At 40.4% G+C, this 22016-nt stretch overlaps 1 protein-coding gene across 1 annotated transcript in view; it reads left to right on the plus strand.

The window, feature by feature from the left end:
- The first annotated feature begins 2970 nt into the window (after positions 1 to 2970).
- The window catches only part of LOC134541392 (arrestin domain-containing protein 3-like), an 82155-nt gene continuing 63109 nt past the window's right edge, over positions 2971 to 22016 (plus strand). The window contains exons 1-6 of the mRNA XM_063384856.1: positions 2971 to 3201; positions 3795 to 3932; positions 13589 to 13800; positions 16531 to 16713; positions 20611 to 20799; positions 21933 to 22008. Of these exons, the coding sequence (XP_063240926.1) occupies positions 3081 to 3201; positions 3795 to 3932; positions 13589 to 13800; positions 16531 to 16713; positions 20611 to 20799; positions 21933 to 22008 (919 nt within the window). The 5' untranslated portion in view covers positions 2971 to 3080. The remainder of the gene's footprint in view (positions 3202 to 3794; positions 3933 to 13588; positions 13801 to 16530; positions 16714 to 20610; positions 20800 to 21932; positions 22009 to 22016) is intronic.

Below are 22016 nucleotides of genomic sequence, written 5' to 3' on the forward strand. Positions count from 1 at the left end.
GCAAAACCAATTCCTATCGGAGCACACACCACAGACCAGTCACCCCCCAACGCCCCTACAACCTGGACAGTGGGTGTACGTGAGGCAGCACCATCTGTCATCGGTCGCTCGCAATTTCTGTGCGGGGCTGGCCCCCAAGTGGTCGGAGCCAAGGGAAGTGCTCTGGAAATCCGGACCCACGTCATACGCGGTCCGTACCCCCCGGGGACGGCCTGCCAAGGTCCACAGGGATGACCTGCGGTTGGTAGCACCCGGGGTAATGGAAAGCGTGACACCAGGGCCCAACTCGAGGGTGCCTCAATCAGAGGGCCAGCAGGTAACGAATCAGCAGGTTCTGCCAAAGGGCACCGCCCCACCATCTGATGATAACATGGGACTTGAGCCGATACATATTGCCCCCCCCAAACTGGAAACTCCAACTGCCCGTACACTGAGCCCTCCGATCGACACCGCGGGTGGCTCCCATCAGGACTCCCCGATATGGCAACAGAATGACGAGGAGGAGACAGAGGAATGGGATGAGCCATCATGGATGCTGAACATGAGCTTGGTAGATTCCAACCCCCAGATGTCTGTCGACGAGTCAGGTGATGAATCAGAAGGGGGGGAGGAAGGAACTGACATTGGGGGAAGGTACCCATCACGCACGCGGCGGGCTCCAGTCCGGACGTGCTGTCTAGACGAACATGAGTCCATGGATATCACGCCCCTGGACGAGCCCAGGAAATACATAATTGAGGATGTCACCCCCCCGGACGAGCCTGAGAGAGACCAAGCTAGCCATGCCTACACCCTGGCCGAACATGGGACATACATAATTGAGGATGTCACCCCCCCGGACGAGCCTGAGAGAGACCAAGTTAGCCATGCCTACACCCTGGCCGAACCTGGGACATACATAATTGAGGATGTCACCCCCCCGGACGAGCCTGAGAGAGACCAAGCTAGCCAGGCCTACACCCTGGCCGAGCCCGGGAGATACATTATTGAGGATATCACTCCCCTGGACGAGACTGAGGACAATACCTCGGACAAGTTCTTGCCCCTGGAGGGGTGCCTCCCGCTGAACATCACACCCGAGCAAGCGGCAGCCCCCTCCCCTCCACTGCGGCCACAGAGGACCCGCAGGGCTCCGGTTCACCTTGCTGAGTACGAATGGACCAATCATCAGGGCCAGGCCAGGGACCCTACAGTGCCACCACAGTGCAACTCAATGGAGCTTATCCACATCAAAACATCACTGCCCCTACTGAGGGGGAACGAGCATAGTGAGGGAGGCACACAGTCATTTTCTTGTTTGAAGAGAGATGCTCAGGGCCTAGAATCTAACCCCAGGCATAGTACACCACCCCAGTGCCGCGCTTCGAGTGCATCACTCCCGTGCGATCATTGTGAGGCGTCGGTGCACATAGCGGCCTCAGATAGAGGGGGGCATTTGACGCCAGCCGATAGTGCGCCTCTTAGTCGCACAGGCCGCGATGCCTCTCCGACACCTCTCAAAGCCGTGTGCCACGAACACGCCCGCGCGTGCAACATAATGCAACGAGTGTGAGTGCACCGAACGACCCGCAGCTAGCACCACTACCGGCCACCTCGGCGGAAGCACTCCGCCGGGTGTGGCAATGTGCTTCCGCCGGACTATAGCATCAAGGGCACATGTTTTCTCTCACAGACATAAACTATGTAATATATATTTCATCAAATGTTTTTATTTGTTAATTCCATTGTTCAACGTGCGAATAGGTCCTAAACTTGGCCGCGTCTATTTCCCGCGCGCTGCGCTTCTGGCGCGCAATTGGCAGGCCTGCTGTAGCGCTGTGCTACACGAGTGAGATAGTACCCACCGGGAGCTCGAAGAGGCTGGTCGTCTTCGCGCAACGTTGAGAGGCCACCTTCGCGCCAATTCCGCAACCGCATCTAGATCGTGAGTTACAACACCACTGGCCGTGCATCACCGCGCATCACCGCGCAGGTCTTAGCAGCAACGTCCGCCATGTACTGTTCGCTCAAAACTCCCCCCTCTCCATAGTAAGCGGGGTCATCGCCGAACAGCCGTACACGCGCAGAGCTCTCTAACCCCGAACAGTCGCGGCCAGGGGATGGATAGCACCATGTAGAGGTTGATGTGTAATAAAAACCACACTTCACGTAGCGGAGTGCACCATTTGTAGTATAAGGCGTCTTGGGTGGCCTAAACAGCCCAAGGATCACCTCTACGGACACGTCCCTGCCTCCCGCCACTTGGCCGAACCCAAACCCCGAGACCCATCCCGCAAAACTTGATAGCTTTGACGGGGAGGCAGCCGGAACGGTGTCAGTATATACTGACATGTTCTACACCATTGAGCATTTGCTCATTCATGGTCGACGGAACGTAACTATAAATAAATAAATAAATAAATAAATAAATAAATAAATAAAAAGTGTTTACATGTAGACCAACACATTTAGAGAAAAAAAAAGACAAAAATTTAATACTACTACTGCGATTCAGTATGAAGAGAAACAAATGAAGTACATTAATTAACCCAAAAATGGTAAGTGTGAACATTTGTAGTTACTTTCCCTGTTATTTTTAATTCATACGTTTTTTTTTTTTTTTTAGTTTTTTATTTCCAAATTTGTGTATTTGAATGTGAAAAAGCAATTTTAAACCACTACTTAACAGTTGACATTTTCAGGTATAGATACTTTTCATGTTACCCTATTTTATTTGATCAGTTATCGTTTGCTCTTGTGAACATGCGCACGCTGTGATTACTAATTCTTCAGACTCCTGATGTCATGAATCATTTCACGAACGAATCAGACCGGGCGCGTGGCCGGTTCTCTCATCTCGTTCTCTCGTTCTCTCGTTCTCTCCGCGTTTTCGTTCTTCCGAATCTTTCGTTCTCTCAAAGATTCGTTCTTTTTGAACGAATCGTTCACGAACGACCCATCACTATTGTGTATATGTTTGCACTTGTTGTTTATTATCTATGGTTTACTGAATGCGAAAGCGTAATAAGTCTTAATAAAAAAATAATTTAAAGTTATTTTTTTTTTTTTAAATATATGCGGTTTTTCTTACAGTTATACCTATGATGGGGATTAACGATTTTAAAATAACTTTAGCTACAAATGGAAGAGGAGTGTATTATAGTGGAGAAACACTTACTGGGGAAGTGGCACTAAGTCTCGACGCCCCGAAAAGTGTTAACTGTAAGTTTAATTCCTGTTAAAATAGTAAATATTTCCACGAAAAGAAATTTTGGCGAAAATTTTTTAGTTATTTATTAGTTGCAATATTATTACACTGTTAATATTTTTTTTTGCATTTTGTGTTCACCTAATTGCCTAAGTTCAAAAACATACGCAGAAATTCGGGTGATGGTGAATTTGAATTATATCATGAAGTATATCATGACTGCAGTAATTGGACACATGTATGGTGACAGACATTCACCCTTTTTTTCTTCTCAGTCTTGTCCTGAATTGAGCCACACTCCTTATCCAAGACATTCCATTCCCCTATTTGCTCGCTGTTTTGTTTAAAATTCTTTCCTTTTATTGATTGTATTCAAAATGGGGGAATAATTTACAATATCATATCTTACCCCTGCCGCCCCCTGCCATCACCCCTCATTGAGTTATGTAGTTGGTGTTAAAATAAAATCCATCTGGAGGCAACTTTCCCTTCCCCTTACTGTACACCTCATGACCTTCATTGGTAATTTTTGCATGTTATAAAACAAATTATGATGCCTTAGTAGTACGGTACTCATCTAACACATTTTACTTATTGTTTGTTTTAGTGGTGTACGTCACAGTCAGAGGTGCTGCGTATGTTTCTTGGCGTGAATCTCGTAAATCAGGAAAGAAGAGGCGCACTGTCCACTACTCAGCTGAAGAAATTTTCTTTGACTGCCAAATCACCTTGTTTGGAAATGGCAGTGAGTAAGGAATTTTGTTTTAAGATTACATATTGATATTGTATGTTTTCTAAAGTCGGAACTTAATTTTGATTCTAATTCTCAGAGTGATGATGTTTTCTGGCACCCTTCATACCTTCTATGGCTGGAGTCCAGATATTTGTTTGTAACAACATTTCAACTCGCTGCAACCTCGGTTCAAATTATTTGGAGACTGTACCACATCAATTTAGAATTGCTGCTAACCTTTTTTTAAGTAGGCCTAGGTCAGTATGTGCTACAACAGTTTAAAAAAGTCATCAAAAAATATTTGGTTTTAGAGGTATATTTATCACAAATACCCTGACATGGGACGGGCACCTACGTTATCAGCCGCCGAGCATGATAAGGATCCCTTGGAGGATTCACAAATCATGGGGTGGGTGGTCGCAGCGAGCCCACGCAACAGCCAGTGTGTTCTGAGCTTGCTTTCTGGCTACACACATGTTGGACCTTCCTGACTCTCTGGTAAGGAACGAGTCACACCTTGAGATGACCGTCCATGGCGTCCAGGACATTGTCTTCAAATGTGGGGCATGTCAAAACAACACTAATTACTGCTTGGAAAGAGTGTGTCGACACACAACACTCTGATGAGTGATTACGTACCATGAACTAGCAGGTCAAGAGAGATTATTTACACTGCATCTGAGTCTAACCTGGTTTGTGTGAATTTTGTTGGTTATTAGTAAATTTTTTATTTTCAGAAATGTTTAAATCTTTACATTTGATCATTCTAATATGTAAAAATTGTTTTCCTCCTACGGTAGTAATCTTGTGTATAAAATGAACGTGCATCTTTCATCCAATTGAGTTGAAACTTTGTACACTTGACCTTTGAAACATGCGGATGGTCACTGTCTAGTTGAGATTTAGATAAAACCAACCCTTAAAGAAGAATTGAATTATTTTTGGTAAAATGTCATCTTTTATTGGTGATGCTTTATTCGTCTCCATGGCAAGGGGCTTTTGCATTGTTGATGCCTTCTGTGTATCCATGGCAATCAATGGGCATAGCATTTTTCATTTTTTATCATTCGAGGCACGGCAGTGGCGTACCCACGAGGAGGGGCATGTGTAATGAGCAGTGTGAGAGTGTTCTACCAGCAGACTTCCAAAGCGAAGCGCGGGTACATCAGCTAGTAAATAATACAGATATTTTTATGTAAGCAGTACACAACAGTTTTGCTACTCTTTTGAAATTCAAACATTAATTTCCAGTGGGATAGATTTATTATAGGAAATGGCATGGATAATTTTATTTTTGTCTTTGGTCTCTGTCTGGAATAGTATTAAGGCCCTGTTACAATAGGACAGTACTAAGTGCTTCTATGTGCTGCTGGTGGTGCCATTCTGGTCTAAACGTGTTGGCGTGCTACAGTGAATGTGTGATGTGACCGTAGATGATGGGTGGTTCTTAGGGAACTCATGGAACGTATGCGCAAGTCACATGGGTAGTGCTGCCACCAGTCGGTTTATGAGGTGACTGACTCCCTTAAGGAACACATTGATGGAGATGATAAGTGTGTGTGAGCGTCCTGTGAAGTTAAGGACGGGCTTTTCCTTTGGAAGTGGGTGAGTTCGTGATTTGCATAGCATGATGGCCCTGGAACTACTGCAGTCACAGGAGAGGCTTTTATGTAATTTCAGTGGTGTACACAGAAAAACATTTCTTAAAAAAGATTAATTTAAGAGAGAGTGTGTTACATTCTCCCGTCTCACGCTCGATCAAAGAGCTATGGAAAACAACTCACTTAAAAAAAATAGTACCTACTTGTTTTTATGTTGTATTGATAACAGATCCCTATAACTTGCTATGACGGGGCTGCCATTCATGATTATTTACTTAAGAATTATTCCAGTCAGCTAACCGTATTTATTAATTTAAATGCTGGATTAACTGCAGAACAGTTTTCTTTACCAACTGCTCAACTTTAGTGGGTAGTCACACACTTTAACAATAAATTGACGTCGTCCCAAGTGCTCCTCCGGCTCGGTGAGGCCATTATTGCCCGTTGCTGCTTCAGGCTTGCGTGAGCGCCGGCGCCGATGCGCAAAAGTGTAACAAATGGCCTTGGCCGAGAGGGGAACGCCCTGCGGAGGCACCACCATAACAGTGATGTGCCTTTCATAAGAGTTTTGTTTATGTATTTATGTGAGTGTGTAAATATCTATTTGTGTTGTGTACCTGTAGATGTGTTTCCCGGGCGACTCAGTCGCGTCTCCCCGCCTGTGACCATGTGGGCTCCACGCACTTGCACACAAAGGGAAGAGGGGGGATTCATGTGCGCGCAGCAAAGGGGGAGGCCACTGAGACGTCGCGGAGCGTGGGTCGAGTTAGTCGCCTGAGTGGGATGAGAGAGTGCGGTCGCGAAGTTGTGAGTGAGAGTCGAACGGACACTGTCAGTCGTGTCACCGTTGTCACATCACCGTCATTCGCGTTGTCAGTCACGTAACCGTCAGTCACGTCACCGTCGTTCGCATCGGCAGTTACGTCACAGTCTTTCATGTCATCGTCATTCGCATCAGTCAGTCACGTCACCGTCAGTCACGTCACCGTCGTTAACGTCGGCAGTTACGTCACAGTCTTTCGTGTCATCGTCATTCGCGTCACTGCCAGTCACATCACCGTCATTCACACCACTGTCAGTCGCGTCACTGTCGTGTCACCGCCAGTCGCGTCACTGTCGTGACACCGCCAGTCGCGTCACTGTTGTGTCACCGCCAGTCAGGTCACTGGTAGTGTCGTGTCGCGCTCAAAGTGCGTGGAGCCGGGCCTCGCCCTGATGGACTGTCACAGATGGGAGCCGGGCCTCGCCCTGATGGACTGTCACAGATGGGAGCCGTGACAGCCCATGTAGAGTGTTTGACGTGTGCAGTAAACACAACTTAATGTCATAAACTCATTTCACCCGAGTCGGGGTAGTTCCCTTGCCACGTGGCACGTACGCTCTCTACCGGAGCAGCTGGGCAGCGACTCCGAACCACGAGAACGGCCCTAACGTTGACAGTAGGAAATCTGAATAACACAAAAAAAAACTAACTTGAAACAATATGATTATTAACCACAAAAAAAAAGTTAGGTATAGTATTTTTTTAAATTTTATTTTGCTATCTAATACAGGAAAGAACCTTGCATATTTATTGTAATTTTTAGTGATTCTGAATAATAGATCATTTGTTTTACTTAACGTACGAATTAAAGATTGCTTACGACTATTGAAATAGGTATTCTAATTCCAGTATTGTGAAGAACATAATTACAATTAATTGTATTTTTGTAACAATTGTGTACAAATAATGCATCTAATATTTCTCATCTTAATAATAAGGAACCAAGAAGGGAGTGTAAATCTACATTTAGATTAATGTTACTTTTTAGGTTTATAATTTTGATCAGTTTGAATTGTATTTTATCCAATTTGTCACTATCTGATTTATTAATGTTATTCCAAATCACAGAACCATATTCAAATTTGGATCTCACCAAGGATATATAAAGACTAAATGTTGAATCTAAATGTGATGATATATTTAATCAACGCTATCATTTTATTAGCATTTGATCTTAGTGTTTCAATATGATTGTGAAAGAGTAATTTTGAATCTAGCAAGATACCTAAGTCTCTGACACAATTTGATTTTGCAATAGTATGATTGTCTAGTTTATATTCAAATACAATAGGATGATATCTTCTTGAGAAGGTTATATTGGTTGTTTTACTGTAGTTAGGTTCAACGAGATTAGCCTTACACCATGCATCAACAGAATAGATGTCGTGTTGAAGTAAGTGACAGTCATGTAATGAAGTAATTTTTCTATATATTTTTAGGTCATCTGCAAATAACAGACCAACAGAATACCTTATTATCAAAGGCGTGCTGTTATTGGCTGGAGTTACATATACGCTAGAAAAATAGTTCGCAAAACTGTTTGCAATACAAAATATGTCATTAGTAACAGTATTATTGACCTTGAGAGAGAATGGCTGATTGTATCCTTCTTTCATGATTTTTATGTAACGCCAAAATGTTTTTGGATTTTGTTTGATTTTGTTGTTTAGAGTTTATAACCAAAAATTTTTGTCTCTTGAAATGAGATATTTAGCCTCTTTACGTTTCTGTGAAAATAGAGCATAGTAATAAGTATTCATATTTATTTTGTATAATTTATGTAAATGTTTTTTATGTGTTAGTGTTTGTATAAGTTGCTTTGAATACCAATGCCGGTAACTATAAGTAGTTTTCACAGTGACAGGAATGTAACTCATAATATTGAAGAGTCAGCTAGTGTAAATATTGAAATTTTTTGATGTAGTTAATAATTTCAGTTTCTCTAGCCTACCTCTCTCAGTTTTAAGAATTGTGTCTAGAAGTATGTGTCTGAAAGTCAAATTACAGGGTGTCAAAAGTATGTTAAATACTAATCTCGTGACTAGACCTTGTAATAACGTGTAAACAAATTCAAATGTAATATTTATATTTGCGTGTAATGTTTATGCAGACGATGACAATACACTTCGACAGGCACTAATCACGCTTTATATAAATAAATTTAACTAAAATAATTTATTTTAAAATACAGATGGAATTTGTTATCACTCTCGACTTCAAAGCATCTAACAATTCTTTCATTTGAGTAAGTTATCTTTAAGATAAAATGTTAATGTTTTATATGTTATTTATTTTACTAACTTCAGTCCGGCAGAGCGTGGACTACTGGGTACGCAACTTGCAGTACCAGTCAAACAAAATAGCAACAGGTTCTTTCAATATCAAGTTCCATCTATACTATCTAATATTACTTAGTTCGGGATCGCGATTCCGGAATTTGAATGGTAAATCTAAAGATGAACAAGTACAAGGTTTTTCTGTACAAAGAATATACTCTATAGTATAAAAGATTCTAGTTTGGTGAAAAATGTTTGTCTTGTTTAAATCGTAATTCGTTAGGGTGCTTCTATAATCAGCGAGTCTTCGGTGATGGGGTAAGGGACCAAACCTTGCTGCCGGATACCCACGAGACGTGTAGGTTCTCGGAGAATCCTTGGTTCGACTCAATCTGGACTGCGAACTTGGTGTTGCTCCTCCGGTCTCTAGCGGGCGGCAGGAATACGCGCCGTCACGACTCCATCCTTCGGGCTGTGGGCTGCAACTGGGCTGGACTGCACGACGGTCATCCTTCCCGGGCTCGAACTGCGACTTTTCTATCTTCGACAGGATTCTTCTTTCTTCAGGATGATCAACGGCATTTATTCTTCGTAGTTTTAAAGCAATTTACAGTCATTGGACGATCTCTTGAATCTGGATATTCGTCGACTTCTCTTCTTAATAATTATTTAGATTCTTGACGTTTGAGTTTTATCTTCGTTGATTAAATTTATTAGTTCCTTCCACATCTCAGTCAATATTAGCATTAATAAACAGTTTCAATTCTTCCATAAATATTCAATTCTAAATTAATGTCGAAATCGTTGCGTTTCTAGATGTTGCCTTCATCAAGTCTCAATTCGTTCTAAAAGAATATTTTCCCCGTTACTAATAAACGATTTTCTTACGTTTGTTGATTAAACAAAACTAGTAAAATTACTACCCATTACTGTCGTTGTTCATCTTTAAATTAATAGTGGTTTTTAAAAAATACTGCTATCCTAGCCTTGACAATAATTTAAAATAAAAATTAGCATAGAGTAATACATAGACAAAACGATAACCAAAGAAATTTACTGACTGATCCAACCATAGATTACAAATAGTAGTCACCTTTTTTATAATTTATAAAGGTTGAAGATGTATTTTCTTTTCTGATTGTTAGAATTATTTCAATATTTGTTAGAATTATTTCAATATTAACAATAAGAGCCGGATGGAATGTGTCTTCTTTTATTAATGACTCTAAGGCTTTACTAACCACACAATGCTGTAAATGAGAAAAACATAGGTCCAAAAGGTGGATAGGAGGCTGAGAGACGTTACATTGGGACAAACCCAAACCTGAGATAAAGTTGAACACAGCTTTAGCTTTGGATGTCATACCAATATGATTTACGTTTTTCGAATGTAAGTATGACCAGTCAACACCAGGCACATTAAAGTCACCAAGAATAAGGATATTATCTTGGCAAGTGGCAAATTTTTCTTCGAGCTCTTCAAAGTAGGCACCATACACTGTAGGTGATGTATCAGGTGGAATATAAATATTACCAAGCACTAGGGTATTTGTTTGAGAGGTTTTAACTTTAATCCATACAGCTTCAATTCCTGTATGATCAAAAACATGGGTTGGGAAAGCAGATTTAAATTAATTTTTATTGATAGCAATTAATACCCCTCCTCCCCTGTTCCTTCATTGTTAAGGTTGGGTCTCTGTCTGTTCTAAAGATGAGGTATTTATCATCAAGTAATGCGAGTTAATGCTATTATTATTAAACCAAGTTTCAGTAAGACAAATTATATTGAAATCATTAGCTGCTAAGTTATCATAAAACTCAATTGATTTTGATCTTAGACCTCTCACATTTTGATAATAAATGTCACACACTCACGCACACGGACTAGCCAAAAGAGAGACAAGGGCCAGGCGCTCCTCCAGACGCTGACGTGGAACATGATGATAAGGACGCCTCGTTTACTTCTGACGACGTAGCAGATGACTGCGGTTTTGTGGGGTTTGTGCTATCGGTAATGATAGATGCTTGACTTGTGGCTTGATCATACCCAAATACTTGTTCATTGTGGAGTCTACCCCGAAACTCAGTAATTAAGCATCCCGAAGGCCAAAACACAGTATTATTGAGTCTATCATAGTCCTTCTCGTGAACAGCCTTAAAGAATGATGCATATGTATTGTATTTAGTCTTGAGCTTGGCTATGCGAAGGTAGGAGATATCAAGTTCACCTTTAATGTAAGATGTGACTTCACTTTCAGTACATAACTGAAGGGTAGAATCTAGAGACAAACAGGGCTTTAGATTTAAACTGCCTAGGGTTCGTTACGGTTTTCAAAGTAGATGTGGTTCTAAGTAAAATTTGCATTTCACGTTTTTTCTCAGAATGTTGCGCCGTTTTTGTTAAATTATTTTATTGATTTGGATGATTATGTACTGACCAGATCATAGGAGGTCTCTGCCCATGATGATGGCGCAGCTCCCAAGCTCTACAGACCAGTCAGTGACTTCTCTAAGAATGGTCTCCTCACTGGCCTTATCCTTCTGGCTCATTTATTTAAATATCACATCTGTGATGTCACATGGCCTAAGTCGGAGTGCAGATTTCTCTCCCCTTCCCTCGGAAAGAGTCATGGTTCTCACCCAGGCGGCATGTGTGTCTTTGTTGCATACTCATGTTAATTATGACCTCTGCCAGGCCTTCTAGCGATGGTACATTTAGGCCTTTCATAGTCGAGACTCATCTGCAGATTGTTAATGTTTCCGGCAGTGGGCCAGCTGTCTACCCCGAGGCTACTGTAGAGCATTGGCATTCTTAATCAGCAATTACTTCACGCCCCATTCGCCTGCTACCACGTGAGGCCAGGGAGCTGAGGGCTAGGTATTGGCTTCTTCGGTGCATGATTGTGGAAAGCCTCAGATCTCGAGGGCTGCTGTCTGTCCAATTGTCACTAAACTCATCTTGTTATTGACTAGCAAGGCATGTTGGCAGAAACATCTCAGCTTCCTGATCGCTTACAAGTCTGGGTCTCAGTTACACTTGTTTTGGACTAACTTTGCATTTTATGATTTAATTAATTTAAATGACATTATTCTGCTGCAGCCTTCTAGAGTTTGTTCTCTTTCAAATTACTAACGAGCGAATTGCACTATTATTTACAAAGTCTCATTCTTTGTGATGTTCATTTCAACTTTAATTTGTAGCATTGCACAATGAGTATGTTATATACATATATATTTTTTTGGGTCATAAGAATATTGATTAAGAATAATTTTGATATGAAAGATGTTAATTATTTAATATGTAGATAAGGATAGTTCAGAGTTGTTAAGAATTGTTATTAATTACTTTGGTTAAATTTCATGGAAAGCCTTAAAATACTTATTTCCTTGAGATACTTAATTATTAATTTGAGGGTTAACTCCAGTTCGTAATAATTAGTTTTGATATTTGATAATTAATTTCAGTAATTGTTTTGGTTAAAGCAGTATAGATTATAATTTTACAGGACATCATTTTTAAACAAAAGTTTCTAATATGGTATGAATTTCAACTTTGTTTACTAAATTTTTAACATTGTATTTGAATTTTTTGGGTAATATTATATTTTATTGGATATTGCTAGTGTAATATTTTGAGAATAGTCTGGAAGATACAGAAGGAAGAGCGGACAGGCGCGACACTCTGGCGCCAGAAAGCTATTTTTCACTTTGTAAATGCGTGTTGGGGATTTACGCGTCACGTTGTACGCACAGCTGGAGCGACCGTCTGGAAGGGTCTCTGGAGGCTACCACTAGCCAGCCAATCAGGGCGAGCCCTGGCGTCAAGTGATGTGCCCGTACGAATTTCCTTATATGGTCATGTTTTGGAATTATGTGCGCTGATTGGTCAGTTGGCCCACGGGGTTGCCTCCCTTGTTTTCACCTTTACAAGGGAAGGTAATCTCGTCGACCAAGTCACTTGTTGCTCGATCGTCGCCGAACTCGGTCGCGTCGTCGGCAAGTCGCAAGACAAATGGAGAATTACTAAGAGATAATTTAACGCCTAGGGACTGGGGCCAGGCCGTAATTTTTCAACCTAAGTACATTTTTTTCGGACAAATTCATAGAAATTTAGGCCCTTGGCGTCGGCATCGGCCCGACTTCGTGAGATTACGGTCCGCGATCGACGGTACCTTGAGTTATGTAATTAATTAACCAAGGGACATTACTAAGTTTTCTTTTCTTTGGCGAGTGACAAGACTCCTCGACCATCAACGGCAAGATGTATGCTGCTGTGGTATGTATTTGGACCTCATCCTATCAAAATTCAAAGACATCGTTAAAATTTGTATAAGAAAAGACAAAAACTGTGCAAGTAACGAAGTTTTTCTAACTAAATTCATTTGTAAAATTGTGTATTGAGGCCATGTAACAATGAGAAAAAACATTTTTTTTAAAGAAATAAACAAAGATAATTTAATAAACTCTTTTATTTCCAAATAACGCAGAACCATCGTAATGAAAAATTCCTCAGGAACATTGTTTGTTTTGTTTTGTTACGTTTCTCTGTGTGCTTAGCCGGTCAAAAACATACAACGTAACAAATTGTCCCATTTCCTCACAAATACTGTGTTGGTGCTTTTGGATGATGGGGATCTGAGATATTAATTTTAATAAGGCACAGAGTGATTATAATAAAATAACTAATGCAAGACAAAGGCACTTAATTGTATCTCAGCGTTGTTTAACTTCTCACTCATTTCAATCTGTGCTAATCATAAATAAAATAAAAATTTGATTATTTTTGCATTTTTGAACTTTTCAGTGAACTGTACACAGATGAGTGTTGTAAGTGCAATGTAACAACTGTGGTCTGTGACGTACAAACCCAGTGGAAAGTATGACGACTTGCAGTGTGTGCCGTGTCATCATGTTGCGTGCTTTAGTGCAGAAGCTGGATGCATCAGTTTGTCTGTTGGTGCGTTGCAGCCACCAGCATAGAAATACCAGCGGGAGAACAGGAGTTCCCATTCAGGTTCATGCTCCCTGAGAACCTGCCTCCGAGCTTTGAAGGTCTGTACGGATCCATACGTTACACCATCAAGGCAACGCTGGACCGGCCATGGAGGTTCAACCAAGACACAAAGCTAGCTTTCAGTGTGATTTCACACGTGGACCTCAACATGATGCCGTCATTGAAGGCAAGTTGCATTAAGTTAGTACATACTGGTGTCTGTCTAGTATCAAACATGTGCTTGTTACATTTGCTTTCATTTCTCTTTGCAATTAAATTTTTCTAAAGTCTGACTATGGTGGTAACCAAGTGATATTTTATGATTTCATTAATTGTTTGGTCTTTTGATTGTTCTTTTGTATATCTGTGTATTTTTATAAAATATTTTGTAAACGGGTTTACATATAAAAAGTCAACTTACAGGCATCACCAGGCTGTGGAACCTTAGATAATAACCGAGTAACCATGATACATTATATTATGGCAGGGAAAAAAAAATTTAATTATGCTTGTTTGTCTTACCTTTTACAAACAGCAGATAACATGTGGCATATATCTGGGGAAAAACCTTGCCACATAACACTAAATTACATGCTTGTATAGGGGAATGTTCACAGAAGATACATAAGGTATGGAGCAGGCCTGCTGATTTCACGGATATTATCCATTTTCATGGATTTCAGGCCCTCAAATGAATTCCCAAATTTTACTAAATTATCACTGGTTTTTTGATGGAAAATGTAAAGCTCCAGTTTAGCAGACAAATAAATTAGAACAAGAAAACTGTGTATAATGGATAAAGCCAGATTGTAGGAATTACCAGGCAAATTGTACAGTATGTAATTTAATGCTTAATATTGTCAGTGGGGGCTCAAGGATTTGCGACATCATGGCAATACCGAATGTCACAAAAGAAATCGAAGGGGCATACAACAGACTTCATCCCTGCCCAGTTTTGTAGTGAAAGAAAATAATGGTATGTTTGATGCTGAGTTACATTGGGCAAATTTTGTTTGTGAAAACCCATCATTATGTTTAAGTAATAACTTTGCTTAACTCATCAAAACACATCAGTCATCTTTGCAGTCACCAATGTTAAATGCTTTGATGCAAGTACCTGCTAGGAAACAAAAGGGGTAATTTAAGCCTACACTTCATATGAGAAAGAAAGCAAGAAATCATAAGTGACTGTGAAAAACACTATTTCGAATAAGTTATTCCAGAATAGCATTCCACAACTGTCATCATGTATTATTACTCCTCAAGGAAAACACATACTACAAACAAGCCAGCTTCGTGACCTCAAGCAATTGCCTGCGTAGAAATAACCCCCTTGAGATATGCATTTGCTGCCTATAATAAACATTGTCATTGTTCATAACATTGTTTAAATAACAAGTTTTTAAAATAATGTTACGATCGCGCTTGGCTGCAGTGCTTGGCTGCAGTGCTTGGCATCGCCGTGCTCGTTCGGCCTGTCTGCGCCCCCCTTCCACCCGCATCCTCTCCCTGGTATCTCGTGTCATACTGTCTCGCAACATCCTGACCGTCGCAGCGCGCACCTGCCTCAGATTGAGTTACTTAAAAGAGGCCGCACTGCGGAATAAAAGGACTTAGACATGTTTATCGGCGCGTTTTGTGGGAACCCGATGCTTGTTGAGTTTATCGGCGTTCTTTGAGCAGCCGCCGCGTCCTTCGAGGACTCACGACGCGTTTCTGGGCATTTCGACGGCGAAGGTCGCACAATATCTCGAAGACATGCCCGATTGTTCTGGACGGGAACCCAAGGGCTATATAAGGAGGTTGGGCCGACCTTCACGAGGAGTTCAGTAGGAGTTCAGTGGGGAGTTCTCCCGCAGCGGAGTTTCCGGGGCGATAGTGCCGCGGGTGCTGCAGAGTGACGAAGTCCTTGGACGAAGGTTCCAGGGCATAGAGTGAGAGAGTTCAGTGGAGTCGGGAGTTTTCCCGCGGTGGAGTTTCCGGGCGATAGAGTCGCGGGCGCGGCGGAGTCCCGAGTGAAGTTGCGAGCGAGTCGTCGTGTGGGATCTCGGCGAAGGGTGTGACGGCGGCGGCGGAGTGCGGCGACGGAGTCATGCGGCGGAGACCCACGAGGGGTGCTGCGGTCGAGTTGCGCCGGAAGTGCGGCCCAGCGAGGTGTGTGAAACGAGTGATTGGGGAATTGACATTTCTTTAAGTGTAGTTAATTATTTGCCATCTTAGAAGATTAATTGTAAGTGACAAGTAGTGGTAATAAATAAAACTGTGTGTGTGATAAAAATCTTTAATTGGGCTATCCTTTACGAACCCAAGCGGGAAATCGTAACAATATTTTAAATTGGAATATTAATATTCACACAAAAATAAAACTAGGTATGTATGTTGTATTATGTATTTTAAAAATAATATCAATAACAATAAGGAAGTCGGAGCCAGTTGGCACTATTGTTAGATCTTAAACTTGCATAATGGCGGCATAAGGTTCAAAGATTGATCCAGCCATTCTGTTTTTGGTTTTTCGTTTTCTGAAATCCTTGAAGTGATTCTTTCCATAGTATCCATCTTTTCTATTGGTTTTTTTTGCTGTCTCTAATGACCTTGTCAACAATATTTAAACTCAACTGCTAAAAAAATCAGCATAATGAATTTGATTTCTTAGGAAACATTCTTATTGTAAACTGGCCAAAGATTGTGCTTGTTATGTACCGTTAGTTAAAATAAATAACTAAACTACTGGCATCTGTATACTAGCACCTTAATACCTGTCAGTTTAAGTTTACTGTACCTCTCTCCCCTTCCCACTGCACATTTCAGCCCCCTTATTTATTTCGATATTCATATGAATGGAAAACAGGATTTTTTTATTCAGTTGACCATGTAATCAGATAAAATAAAAATTTTAATGTATTTTTTCCCCCAGAATTCCCTAAACCATTCTAACTCCAAGAACGTGTGCTGCTTGTGTTGTGCGACCGGACCGTTGACGGTGAACGCCAGCATTCCGTTCTGCGGTGTCGTGCCCGGGCAGGAGCTGGCCGTCTCCGTGGATGTCGAGAACTCCTCCAACGTAGCCGTCACGCTGGTGAAGTGTATCCTGGTGCAGGTGCGTGTTTGTGTGCTAAATCAGTCCACCTCTAGCTTGTACATAATTAGGGCCGTCAAGAGGAATGCTGGGGGTTGGGGGGGGGGGGGAGGGCAAATTCCCTGGGCTTCGGGCTCCAGGGGGGCCTGGTTGCATTTCCAGATTGTGAAGAGAATTCATTTAAAATCTAATAAGTTATGAAATACACACATTTTACATTTACAGTTAAAGGCACAATATTGTTTATGAGTTTTATGTGTTTTTATTAAACTGTGGATATTGGTAAGTTGTAGATTAAGTAATGAGGAGCCCCGACAACATTTGCTCCTAGGTCCTTGGTTCTCTCATCGGCCCTGTAAATAAACTAGTCTACAGATCACAATGTTACAAAATAAAACTGGAGGACTGGTCATGAAAGTCACAAAGAATTCTGTAAATAAATTGTAACGGTGCTGGAAGTCGCAAAACTTAAATATTTAGCAGGGTTTTTGCTAACTTTCCTTTTATTTTCGATGCAAAACTTCAGTTTATAGTCGCTCGTTCAGTATAAATAGTTGGTGATTGTTCACTTGAGTCAATTGGAAATGTATCATTTACAAATGTAGACATTTTTGGATTTAGGGGTCTAATTATTATTATTATTATTATTATTAGTGCTACGACGAGTGCTAAAAAGTGACTGTCAAAATACGTCACCATTAAAAAAAAATACATAAATACCGTGTTTTACGCATAATCGTGGCACATTTTATACTAAAATCAAGTTTGTAAAGTAGAGGTGTGACTCTTGTGTGAAAAAAAAAATTTGTTGGGTAAAGTTATTCATAAAACCAATTCACGTAAATTACGTTCATTTAAAAATTAGAGTATACAAACTCACGCTAAACAATTTAAATTAATAAGTCATGCAACCAAAACATTTTGTTTAACTATAAATAGATAAACGAAAACCATGAGCAGCAACGAACGCTAAACTTGTGTCGTAGTACGCAGAGACCAAGAGTGTAGAATGTAGTTAACTCGGCACTCAACAGAGCGCGCGCGTTGCATGCATTCGGTGAGCTATCGATATTGATCTTCGACTATGTGCACGCGCTCTATACGGGAATCAACATAACTAAACATGAATGACGCCAACTAGCGCTGACTGCATTATAAGCTTTGATTATAAGCGGTACCCAGCTGCGTTGAAGACGGAACACATAAAGTGCATAACTTTTGAACATGTATTTTAAGTTTTTAAAAGAAAATTTACACGTCAGACAACTTCGTATTTCTATTAATTCAATTAGCAAGCGGTAATATCCGAATTAATATTAAATTTAAACTTTAAAATAGATGGTTTTAGACGAGAAACCTACCTACACAAAGCTCTCGGAATCTAACAGCGGGACCAAAAACATTATGCGAGACGTTTATGCAAGAATTTTTTTCTCCACATTTTGATGGGCAAAAATTTCGGTGCGACGATTATGCGATAAAACACGGTACTCATAACGAATCGGACACGACCTGAATCTAGCCCCACTTAATCTATGGGTCCACAATTACCCTTTTTCCTCCTTGAGGAATTGAGGTATGTAAAAGAGAGGTAGTAGGTACCATTGTAAATTTTTTTCTAGGAACAACCACCACCCTCAAGAGTCATTTGTTCAGGCATCATGTAACAGTTTATGAAGAGTACCTTAAATCACTAGCAAACCCAGAACCAGAGTCAGTTTTACCTATAAGTACAATCACATTAAAACAACAGACAGTGTCACATTTTTTCCAAGAAAAACAACTTCTTCCTTCCCAAGGAAAAGAAGGAAAAGCTATTTCAGATAAAATTGCAAGAATGTTGGCATTGTGCCATCTGCCGTACACTTTTGTGGAGGAAAACTGTTTCAAAGATCTGATGAAAAACTTGAAACCCAACTACAAAATACCTGTTAGTACTACATTTTCACGGAACATTATTCCAGAACTTTACAAAACTGAACACAAAAAGCTGGAGGACATGCTACACAAAGATTAATGTTTAGATGACGATACGCAAGCCACATGCTGCCAAAGTCTTGCATTGACTACTGACAACTGGTCATCCAGAGCAGGTGCTGGGTACATGTCCCTTACATGTCATTACATGATACAGTGTTTTCAGTATAAGTCTTTCACTCTGGGAAACAATGTTATGAAAGATTCTCACACAGGTGAAAATCTTCGACATGTTCTATCTGACATGTGTCAAAGTTGGCATATACCACCTCCCATGCAGGATAGCAATATAAAGATTTATATTGTCGCCGATAATTCTAGCAATTTGCACGCTGCAATTTCTGGTACTCAGTGGAACCAAAGACAATGTTTTGCTCATACGTTACAGTTTGCAATTCATGACGCAAAGAGTTCTACACCTAATGTAACCGGTCTCATTTCCAAATCCCGTGCAATTGTTGGACACTATAATTGAAGCCATGCTTCAACAATAAGACTGAAAACCCTACAAGAAACCATGAACCTCCCACCATTGAAGCTCATACAAGATGTTGAGACACACGCTAGTGCAGTGAATTCATGATGCTCGAGGCAATTGCTGCGGAACTGACAGCATCTAATTCAGACATTGAGTGCCTTTCTTCGTCACAATGGAAATTAGCTGTAGGGGTTGTTGAGGTACTCAGTCTTTTGCTGAGGCAACACAAGAATCTAGTGGAAATTCGTATCCTACATCATCAATGATCATACCAATGATTCATTGCTTGGAGGCATCCACTAATAATCATATAAGAAGGAATGAAAATGGCACCGGTATACCATTTGCTCGAAATTTGGTGAAATCATCAAAACGTACATTTCCACTGTATAAAATGGACACTGTAAATGTTCTTAGTACAGTCACAGGTCCTAGGTACAAACTTGCAGTCTTCAGTGAAAATGACAAAGACCATGCTATAACTTTAGTGAAAAATGAAATATCAAGGTTAATGAATGTAACTAAAACCTTATGCATCGAGAAAGTGTCCCCTCAGCCAACATAACCAACAACATCTTCAGCAGTGTCACTATGGGATGAGCTAGACAAATTGCCTCTGACATCACACAAGACAACCACAGATGACATTAAAAAAGAAATTTTGGAATATGTGTCAGCAGCTCATTTACCAAGGACCACCAATCCATTTGAATGGTGGGAAAAAAACAAAGATCACTATCCACATTTGGCTGCTGCAGTCAGATATTACTTACATATCTTCGTGAAATGCTTCTGCCACAGCATGTTGAGCAACTCACATTTCTCCATGATAATTTGAAATGAAATCACAAAAATTCATCTAGGGCTTGTTCCAGTTTTTTTTTTTTTTAAGATATGGATGGCATAAAAATTATTATGTATTTTATGCCTATCATTTAATTACATTTTACTTTGTGTAATTTTTTTAAATATTTTGATAGGTATGTGAATTCTTGTTAACTTTTCAGCAAATAACATTTGTATGGATCTGAAAATCAGTGTGCTTAATGTCCTCATGGTTTCACAATTAATTGCTTGTGTACATAAATGTGTGTTAAGTGTTAAGCTTCAAATAAAGCTTCCTTGCACTAGTTAGGTTGTATGTATATAAGGTCATACCTGTTAAATTTATTAGGTACTGACTACCTAAAGAAATAATATCACATGTCTAAAAATAATTGAATATTGCTAACAGTGTGGAATTAGTAATCCTGTGTCAAACAAATATTTTATCTACAATAAGTAATACAATATTCTATTTAAAAAAATTTGAAATTCGGGAATTATTTTGCATTCAATTCAAAATTTGATTTGATTTTTAAAATTCTGATTCGCAGACCTCTATAGCCCAATATATTTAATATAGTTTTATTTGTTACTAATATTTACATTACTAATTAAATCACCACACTTAATGTCTGCAGCAAGCAACTTTCATTGCCAACTTCCCGCACTCGAAGCATCGCAAGGCGGAGCGCAAGATGTTGGCAGTGGAGCTTGGCGCGCTGGCCAAGAACTCTGCCAACAATTGGGAGCGAGTGTTGACAGTGCCTTCCTGCGCCCCCTCCCTGCAGAGGAACTGCAACATCATCAAGCTGGATTACTTCCTGAAGGTGCGCCAAACCCTAGTTCCTTCATACGCACTCAGTCTGTTGGCTGGTGTACTGTCAGTGCTCTATTGTAGGGCTTACCCTTGTCCTAAGGGTGGCTCTTAGAGCGATACTTATTTACTGTTTGCTGTCAGCAGTTTTTGATGAGTGTTATCTATCTCCTGCTTCTTGCTTGTGTGTTGAGGGCCATGGGCTCAACTCCATCACCCCAGTGTGACGCAAATTCACGAGCCCGGGGTACCAAGGGTTTAGAGCCCACATGGTGCTGGAGATAGCCTTAAGTGTCACCTTTCCTTGCCATGGTAGCTATTGTAGTTTCTTGCCATTATGTTTCACTCGCTACTGTTTATACAAATGTTACTCCATATGAGCATCGAATATTGTTTTGTTTTTGGGAAAATGTTTTGCTAGATGTAAAAGGTTTGCCTGACTGCTGGCCTAAGGATCCCTCACTATCAATTCATTTCATGAGTTTTCAGTGTTTGGTAATACATACAACATTCTATATTACTTTATAAAGATTTGGAACTAGCCAACAAACATATACAGTAAATTCCATCTTAGAAAAAACCCATATTGTAAATTTTTCTGCGTTGTAAATTCAGATTTTGTATTCCCTTGAATTTCACCATATTGCCATGTGTATTGTCATCTCGCTTATAAATTTTACAGTTCACCAACATTTCCAGTCTAAAGCTTTTGAATTGCACCATTTTTATTCAAAAAAATACAATAAAAGTTCAAGTTCAATGTTAACAAAATATCTTTGAGTCACAAAATTGCTACACAATCAACTAGTGCTGTAAGTGCAAAATAAATCTTGAACTAAGTGACAATAGATTGTTAAACAAGATCGTTATACCGTTTCGTACTGGTAGTGCTACAGTCAGTATAAACATTGATGGTATTGAAGGTTGTAAAACACATTTTTCACTTATGTATGCAGCACACATACTAAAGTAACTTAAATCTTTGTTGAGCCACATTTAGAATATTAAATTTTGGGCAGTCTAAGAATTTTGTTGACTTTCCTCATTTTCTTTAAGAGAGTTTTACTGTAGGTATTCAGTATGGCAGGATAAGTCGAGACTTATGCTCTCTGAGTAGCTCTTATGTTTACCTTTGTCTGCCTGCAGGTGAAGGCTAGAACTGCTGGCTGCCATTCGAACCTGGTGGTGCATCTCCCACTGACTGTGGGAACGATACCGCTGGGTGTTCCA

Source organism: Bacillus rossius, chromosome 1, assembly GCF_032445375.1.
Source record: "Bacillus rossius redtenbacheri isolate Brsri chromosome 1, Brsri_v3, whole genome shotgun sequence".
NCBI classification, from domain to species: domain Eukaryota; kingdom Metazoa; phylum Arthropoda; class Insecta; order Phasmatodea; family Bacillidae; genus Bacillus; species Bacillus rossius.